The following is a 9086-nucleotide window of genomic DNA, read 5'->3' as shown; positions in this document are numbered from 1 at the left end:
CACACACACACACACACACACACACACACACACACACACACACACACACACACACACAATTACAGCAGAACGTTTAAGTTCTTCATAAAGTCTTTGACAACAAATAATTTGTACAAGTGAAATCAAACGTAAACATAAAGCTCATCTTTGTTTACTTCCTGATCTGAACCTCTCTGTTAGGAGATATTTGGCTAACAGAAACCCTCGGCAGTCGGGGCACCTACTGGTTCCAGTGCTCCTTGGAGATTTTGTAGAGGCTGCCGAACATGATGGGGAGGATCTTGTCGATGTTCTCCTCGATGAGGCTGAGGATGTACTCATTGTTCCACAGGTAGAGCGAACGTTCTGCTACCTACGCGTACAGACAGGAAGTACCGCTGTTACCGCCTAAAACAAGCCAGGAGCGCTAACAGGGAACTGGACTTATTCAGGTTCAGGATGTAAACACAGACAAATACGTTTAGAGAAGTAATATAATCAATGTTTTGTGTAATTGTTATATAATTCAGTTGGTAAACTGATTGTTGTGTGATTTAAAATATAAAAACAAAAGATTTTTTTATTTTAGTGAGCTTTGGAAAACGGAATAAATAATTTATCTAGTTATTTTTTACACGTTTGAAATAAACTTGAACTAACACATTAATATGTAACCTAAACAAACACATCAAAAAGCAAATAATGCTGTACTTTAGGCCATCATTTATATTACTTTACATCTAAAATAAGTTTAAAGACTTGAAAAACTAGAATCCTACCTGAAAATGTGGGTTAGACACACATTTACTGATCTGTTTAAACAGCGGCTCCTGGATCTTTTTGAACTGTGTCGGTTCGATGACGTCCAGGATCTCCTCGATTTCCCCCAGAAACATCACCTGAGAGAGAACAACGGGAGAGGTAAGGGTTAAAAAGCTGCAGATGTGCTCACGAGCTGACGCAAAGCAAAGACATCTGGACAGCACCTCCTTCTGGCTGCAGGTTTTCGGCCAAAACTTCAACAGGCCGCGGATCACCTGCAGACAAAAACACCCGTCAGTTTAAAACGAGAAGTTTCTCCTTTCTAATGAAGTGAAAAATGTTAAAAAATAAATAATAAACAAGAAAAAGTACCGGCTCTGTCAGAGTGGGGTCTTTCTCCAGGAACTGGACCACACAGTAAGCCAGCTAAAAGCATCCCAGAAGGGCGAGAGAACAAAAGTCAGACCTTTCATGATCAAACCACCAGAGGGTGCTAAAGTTCAGTAGCTGAGAAACAAACAAACAAACAAAGAAACAAACAAACAAAGAGCTGCTGTGAGCAGAAACACAAAGCCGCAAGTCGGGTCTGATCCATTTCTTCTACCTGTGCGTGGAAAAGAGCCAGTCCTTTAGCTGTGTGTAGGGGGATGAGCACCTTCATCAGGAACTGCTTGTGCTCTGCTTTCAGAGGCAACGCAAACCCATTGATGATGCTGTCAACAAACAAACAAACAAAAAGAATTGGTTAAAATCTCAAACATCAGGACATTTGATAACCCAAAGTTTGCTCAGTTTTTATTTAAACTTAAAAAAAATCTGATTAATCCAAGCTTGATTAAATTACAATCATTTATTATAATATACGATGTCATCATGAAGCGTTTTACAGTCAACAACTTACACACAAAATCATTTTATTTACCAACAAACACAGGAAAGCATGAACTCCTCATGTTACAGAGGCTAAAAGCTGCAGAAGCCTTGTTTTGTTTGTTATTTTTAAGAAACACTGAATTGTTTTTTTAACAAAAAAATAGTAAAAAAGCTTAAAAAAAGACGTTTACATGAAATATTTTTATTTTATACAGACATAGCTCTATTAGATTGATTACCGTAGTTTATTTTGAAGCAGTTATATAAGATGGTGAGTTTTCACCCTCTAAGGCAGAGGTTCCTAACCTGGGGGGCCTCGTGCCAGAGATGAGGGGTGGGATTATAATCTTGTCTGCTCACAAGTTGTGAAAATATCAATTTATTGATTTATTAAAACAAGTTCATTTGACTATTAAAACTCTTCTTTTTTTTGTCTTTTCAAAATAAAAGCATAAAATAAAACGATTCACTTTATTATTTAGATAAAGAGATAAAAGTTGGCTTGGAAGTAAGGAAGGTGGGCTTTGAGGAAAACAGGTTGGGAACCACTGAACACTTGTTGTCATAAAGTTAAAGTAATGTCTGCAGGTTCATTAATAATCAGTTTATAAACAATCTTTTTTAGTTTATTACTCACCTTCCCAGAATTTCCAGCAGTTCACCGACACCGTTAAAATGTTCGGTTTCATAGATGAACCTGCAGAAAGAGGACAGGAATAATCAGACGTGCAACAACTCAAAAAGTAGAGACACTCAGTAAACCTGAGTCAGATTAATGTGTTTGTTTAAAATGTTTATATTTGACCTCATTTTATAATTCGCCGTTTATTTTAACGACATCAACGATTCGCCTCCGTCTCACTGAGAAACGCAGCTACGTGTGGACGGAGCCTGACAACCGGGGCGCTATTTTTAACCTCAGTGGCAGATGGCCAGAGCGGGGGGCGCCCGGACGGTCGGAAACGACGTGGAGCGTTCCCCGCCTCGATCATCCGAAGCTCGCCGTCACGCAGCAACAGGAGCTGTAAAGCCGCAACGCATCAGCGCTCAGAGCAAAGGAGCGTTTTTAACATGAAACCAAACAGCTGTTAGATGATTGCAAAGTGCAACAAATAAAACTTCATTTTAAATCAATAACAGCCATCAGGCAGAAAGAAAGACATGAAAACTAAAAACTACACTCAATGTTCAACAGCTGTCTGATAAAAGTAAATCACAAACTATTTGATTTGAAAACCTTGATCCTTTATTTATGTTTTCCTGTGTGACTCAGTTTGGTCCAAAGCTCACAAACGTGGTTTACTAATGCACTTGTGGTCATGCGTTTTCTGCTGCCAGGGGACAAAATCAAAGCATATTTGATTAAAAAAGGATTTTCAGAAACGATTCCACGAAATCAGCCGACACAGCGGATAAAACTCTTTCATCAATGAAGCAGCGGACATGTTGGAGCTGTTACCTGATGTGTGTTTGACCCAAAAATAAACATTCATAAACATCCTGATTTAAAGAAAAGTCTTATTTGGTGTTTGTATTAAACAGATTGGCTGTAATAAACAGATTAATACAGTATATGTTCAGTGACAAGCTTTTATGCATCATGACAGAAGAGAAGAAAAAAGTGGGGAAAATGTTGGTTAATCACAACTGATATCATCACTGCAATATTTAATAACACAACTGCATGGTTTTCTAATCCCGTCAAAACAGAAACAAGTTTAGTCACTGGTTCAAATGAGGATTTAATTATTGCCTAATTTAATTATTACATGCCTGCGTCTGTGTGTGGTTTCTTCTACAGTGTGAGGACCATAGTTACTATCAAAGTGAGGTCTAGTAATGGTTAGTTTTAGGGAAAATGTTTGGCATGAATCGCGATATATTGTCATTTTGTAAGCAAGGTGATATATTATCATTTTTTGTCCAAAGATTAAATATTTTTAAAAACTCAGTACGTTTTAGATCAGGAGTGGAGGAGCAAAGTGGTGCCTGACTGCTGCCAACTAGTGGCCGGAGGCTAAACTACAACATAAAAATTAATTGTTGGCAGAAAAGTTTACATTGATTAAAAATTGATACGGGGTTTTAGAGAATCGATACAGTATCAGAAAATGAAATATCACAATATTTCAGTGTATCAGTATTTTTTACACCCCTACTTAGTGCTGGACAATAATTCAATATCAATATTTATCGCGATTTCGGCTGCACGATATATTGTTTGTGCATCGTCATTGGGATGTACGTGTGCACAGAGTTTCTGTGATCAATGTGTAAATCATAAGTCTCTAGACATCTTTCATTTTGATGACAGCCAGAGCCGCTTCCACTGCTTTGTGTAGGTAACCTTCTGCTCCTTTCAGCTATTGTTTTACATTTTTAACTTTAACAACTCAGTTTCAACATATTTTAGTGAAGCTATGTCAGAATTAACACAACGTTTCTCTAGTTTTCTCTAAATCTGTTGTAGTTGAAACACCACGTTTCTTCAAACAGCACAACCTGATTTTAAATGTCCTTTTTAATTTTGGTTCCAAACTCTTTTTGTTTTGTTTACACTTTCAGAAGATGGACCTTCAAACATAATTCCTGCCTGCGGATGAATAACTCACCTTAAAAAGATGTTGTTGATCTGCTTCCTGATGAAGGCTCGCAGGCCCAGGAATTTTCCATAAATCCGATGCAGGATAGTCTTCAGGAAGTCCCGCTCCCTCGGGTCCTCGCTGTCAAACAGCTCCAGCAGCTGCACGGATGAAGACCAAACAGACGTCAATCCTCAGCAGCTTCCAGCTCAGAAATGATTCAGTACTACAATTTAATATTTCATCAAACAACAGTAAGAAATGTTGTCGCAATAAGAGATACGAAGAACATCAGTCACCTGTTGAGTTAAAACCAGGCTGTTATAACATCATTTGAGGGTCAGATCTGTCACTTTATGACTCAAAGCTCCTTTTACTGAGTCAGTTTATATGATTACTTCTATTGATGGCGTGTCTTTATTTTATATAGAACAGAAGAGGAACTTGGCAAAGCCTCATTAGTCACACTGCTGAGATTACACGTGTGAGTCGTGTTCTTTGTGCAGTTTTAAACATTCATAAATCAAAAGATTCAGCTCATCCAGGAGGTGGCTGCTTCAACTTTAGGTTTTTGTACTTTCATGTTCTCTTCTTTGGCTTTTCTTGTTTTGTCGCTACAATTATACCTTTACCCAGCATTTTAGCTTAGCTTCAGGATAGACTTTTGCTTTTTTAGCTTCTACTTAGCATTTTCATCCATTACCTAGTTAGCATTTTTCTAATTTGAGCTTATATATAGCGTTTTGCTACTTTAGGATCTACCTAGACTTTTGCTACTTTAGGCTTTTACCTATTGCTTTGCTACTTTTACCAAGTGTTTTGCAACTTTTGGATTCTAGATAGCACGTTCCTAGTTTTAGCTTCTAATCTAGCCTTTTGCTACTTTTTTATCAACTACCTTGCAGGTGTTTCGCCGTTTTAGCTAGTATCTAGAATTTTGTAGCTTTTGGCTGGTTTTTTTTTTTTTGTCTTTTAGCTAGTGTTATGGATATTTTAGCTTCTAGCTCGACTTTTGCTACTTTTACCAAGTGTTTTGCAACTTTTAGATTCTAGATAGCATTTTCCTAGTTTTAGCTTCTATTTAGCCATTTGCTACTTTTTATCAATTGCTATGGTAGTGTTTCGCTGTTTTAGCTAGTTTTGCTACTTGTATCTAGAATTTTGTTGCCTTTGGCTTTTCTTGTTTGTTTTTAGCTCGTGTTTTTGCAACTTTTAGATTCAAGATAGCATTTTCCTAGTTTTAGCTTCTAATCTAGCCTTTTGCTACTTTTTATCAATTACCTTGCTAGTGTTTTGCCGTTTTAGCTAGTATCTAGAATTTTGTTGCCTTTGGCTTGTTTTGTTTTTTGTCTTTTAGCTAGTGTTATGCATATTTTAGCTTCTAGTTTGACTTTTGCTACTTTTACCAAGTGTTTTGCAACTTTTAGATTCAAGATAGCATTTTCCTAGTTTTAGATTCCATCTAGCCTTTTGTTACTTTCAGCTTCGAGTTAGCCTTTATGTCATTGGCAGAGTACCTGCAGTTTTCTCAGTACTGAGAAGTAACAGACAGAGGAAGGCAAACTGAGACAAACTGAACTTGTAAGTTTTTTACTGATCCAGATGTTATGAATTACCACAATCATAAAGGGTATACCTCCACGTTCACATAAAAATGTCTATAGTTTGGTGCCGAGTGGGAGGCATACAGTGGGTTCACATAGCTTTATTAACAACCGAAGCCAAAAGCATAAAATGTGTGTATGTGTGTGTTATTTGCTGTCAAAAAGAAAACTTCTGAGACTTTATTATGCTGTGCCAGATGTAAGGAAGTGTTTGTGCCAACATGTACAAATAACCAAACCTACTGTTTACCAGTTACTTCCACCCTTTGTACCATCCTCACAGCCTGTGTGTCTGAATACTCAGTAATGTAAACAGCTTTGAAAACCTCCCCTCTGGTACAGAGCAGCTATTTGTGGTAACATGTGATGACTCACCATTACAATATGGTTGAAGGCAGTAGAGCCAGTGTCACAGAGTTTACCAGAAGTGCTCCGCTGCTCATCTTTTATTTGCACGTTATGAGCACCTTGGTGACAAGGCTGTTTTCTATTTTTAATTCCGTGTACTCAAAAACAGGCTTTCATTACGAAGCCTTTCTGCTGATTTAAACGATGCATTAAGGCTGACCTGCAACGTTTTACGCTGCAAAGAATCTTCACTCGTGCTGCAAGGGAGTATAATGAAACTGGAAGTTTGCACAAGATCATCAGAGAGTTTGCAACATGTTCCAGTTTATTTCCGTTCCCTTTAAAAGACTCAGAGCTCAGAAACTTGACCAGGATGTTCCTTATGTAAAGTAATATGTAGGACTGAATTTTAGCCACTGGATAATTGTGCAGATTTTTGACCCCATTTTGCCCTGTTGACAATCTCAGGATGCCCCGATTATTTCTAAAGATAGGCTCTAAAGATAATCTTGGATCTAGTCGGCTCGGAAGGATGTTGGAACTGCTTCGATCACAAATCGACAGGACATGTTGCTAACAGCCTGTTGAATGTAGCCAATCAAAAAGCGAGGTGACAGAAATACAGAGGGGAAGCTTTGCTAGATTTCCTGTCGGACGTCTGAGTGTCTGTTAGTGAAATCTGTTCGTGTGGCGTGTTGTCTTTGCCGACCAAACCTGTTATACCTATGATTTTTTTTATCGTCACACATCGTCTGTCACATTAACTTTAAAAAGTCTTGTCATGCGAACCAGGCATTGAGTAGGGGTGTAAGAAAATATCGATACACTGAAATATCGCGATATTTCATTTCCCGATACTGTATCTATATTCTAAAGCCCTGTATCGATTTTTAATTAAGGTATAAAATGTCAACCTTCTTGCCAACCGTTCATTTTTATGTTGTAGTTCAGCCTCTGACTACTAGTTGGCAGCWGTGAGCCAGCCATTTGGCTACTCTACCTCTTGAGCGCCAGAGAGTAAGGGTAGCATTAGCATTGTAAGTAAACATTAGCATTTCTTCTTTTTTTTCAGTAAGAGGTTTTTATTTAATAGAATTTTTGGACAAAAAAATCACAATATATCGCAATATATTGACTTGTTTACAGTATCACAATATATCGGGATATATCGTATCGTGACCCCTCTGTAATGATATGTATCGTATCGCCAAATTCTTGCCAATACACAGCCCTAGCATTGAGCATTTCAGGAACCATTTTACTGTGATAAATACATCGTCTCTTATGATGTGGATTAATATAAAATTAACTCATGTATAAATCGTGAACAACAGCGTTTGGTGGTTCTGTGTAATTAGCTTTCAGAGTTACATAAATAGTCTGATCGACACAGGAGCTGAGAAGGTCGATGACACTGAAACGGGATATGAACACCGGCTCTGTCTCTCTTATGAAATGAAAGCAGCCACAGTTTGATACAAACAAACTGGTTGTGCCCGAGGTAACATCAATATTCAATCACAGCGGGTCACATCAGGACTCCAGTCCTCCCAGCAGCTGGATCGATGTACAGCAAAGTCATCACGTCAGCAAGGCTCACTTTGTGCCAAAGCCCTAAAGAGACATTAATAAACAAACGTGTTCATGTGGTTCTATGTAACTAATCTTTATTTATGGTTTAGTTTGAAGGTGTAGAAGATTAAACAAACCTGGTCTAATAACTTGTACTGATGCAATGACTTGGTGGGAGCAGCATTATTTTTGTGTCTGAACCTCCTCCTGACTCTGGAGGTTGAGTTTAAACTGCAGCTTTAACATTTCTGTGCTTTTGTTAGCGGTGCAGTGAAACGTCCCAAACATGGTCACAAATATTTCAGAGACTGACCAAAACTAATTTTTTACATATTTTAATTTGAATAAAAAAATAACTTAAGTGTCTCAACACTGATAGGTTCACTAATCTGAGGCTGAAGTAGCATCAGTCATGTGAAGTGGATAAGAACTTTTACATATATGTACGTCTACCCGTTTTTAATTTGTAGAAAACTTTTTTTTGCTGTAAAAAAAATCAAAGAAAAAAAGGAGTACTCTGTTAAAAAGCAAAAAAAAAAAATCACTATATTTTTAAAGATTGGATAATTATTTCTACATTATAATTAACTTTACACTGTACTGTCAGACTATAAAAAGTTTGACAATTTATTCCCATTTATGAACATTTTGATATAATGAAATACTCATATAGGTTATGTATTTGATATAATTCTTCATTCATTCATTCATAAATGTATTCAATTCATTAAAAAACAAAATTTTATACACAATAAAAATAAAAAATACAAACAACGAAATGAAGGGAAGCAGAGAGAAGAACAAAATCTTATAATATCTGCCCCCTTTTTCCTCAAGTATAAATTTAAACAACAATAATCTTCAGTTAAAAACAAGAACATCAAATCATTCAAGAACAACAAATTATATGATATCTAATGTTAGCATCACAGTATGTACACGTCCAAAAGAGGCTTCCAGTAGATTTTTTTATTCAATCTTCAACAAAATACATAATAAACGTGAGAGGGTAAACATATTAAAATAGTAGTGATTCAAATGTGGATTTTTACTTTAAAATAACTATACCGTGAAATCTCACAAGGCAACACACAAACTAAAGCTACATTATAAAAATAAAAGCCCTAAAACACACCCTGATCACGTGTCCAACCACATGTTTCACATATGGTTATTTTCCCAGGATGCTGCTGTTTTCTGCAGCAGCTGTGCTGAGCACGAGGCGATCCAGCACCAACACAAAAAAACAAAAATAAGCCAATAAACACGTAGAGCAAGAACCAAAAGTTTACTTTAACCGGATTATTTTTCTGGTTAACATCTCTAAAAGCGTCTTCAGGCCACCTCTTGGCTTCGACACATCTCT

The 9086-nt window shown here is 37.1% G+C and overlaps 1 protein-coding gene across 1 annotated transcript in view; it reads right to left on the bottom strand.

The window, feature by feature from the left end:
- Nucleotides 1-224: 224 nt before the first annotated feature.
- Nucleotides 225-9086, bottom strand: part of ppp2r5a (protein phosphatase 2, regulatory subunit B', alpha isoform) — a gene marked incomplete at its 3' end in the record, with an annotated part of 36495 nt that continues 27633 nt past the window's right edge. Inside the window, 7 exon segments of the mRNA XM_014015722.1 lie at nt 225-352; nt 759-878; nt 966-1016; nt 1114-1167; nt 1346-1454; nt 2252-2311; nt 4227-4357. Coding sequence (XP_013871176.1) covers nt 225-352; nt 759-878; nt 966-1016; nt 1114-1167; nt 1346-1454; nt 2252-2311; nt 4227-4357 — 653 coding nt within the window.

Source organism: Austrofundulus limnaeus, unplaced genomic scaffold, assembly GCF_001266775.1.
Source record: "Austrofundulus limnaeus strain Quisiro unplaced genomic scaffold, Austrofundulus_limnaeus-1.0 Scaffold133, whole genome shotgun sequence".
Classification (NCBI taxonomy): domain Eukaryota; kingdom Metazoa; phylum Chordata; class Actinopteri; order Cyprinodontiformes; family Rivulidae; genus Austrofundulus; species Austrofundulus limnaeus.
Note: the sequence above shows the minus strand (reverse complement) of the source record. Positions and strands in the feature narration are given on the sequence as shown.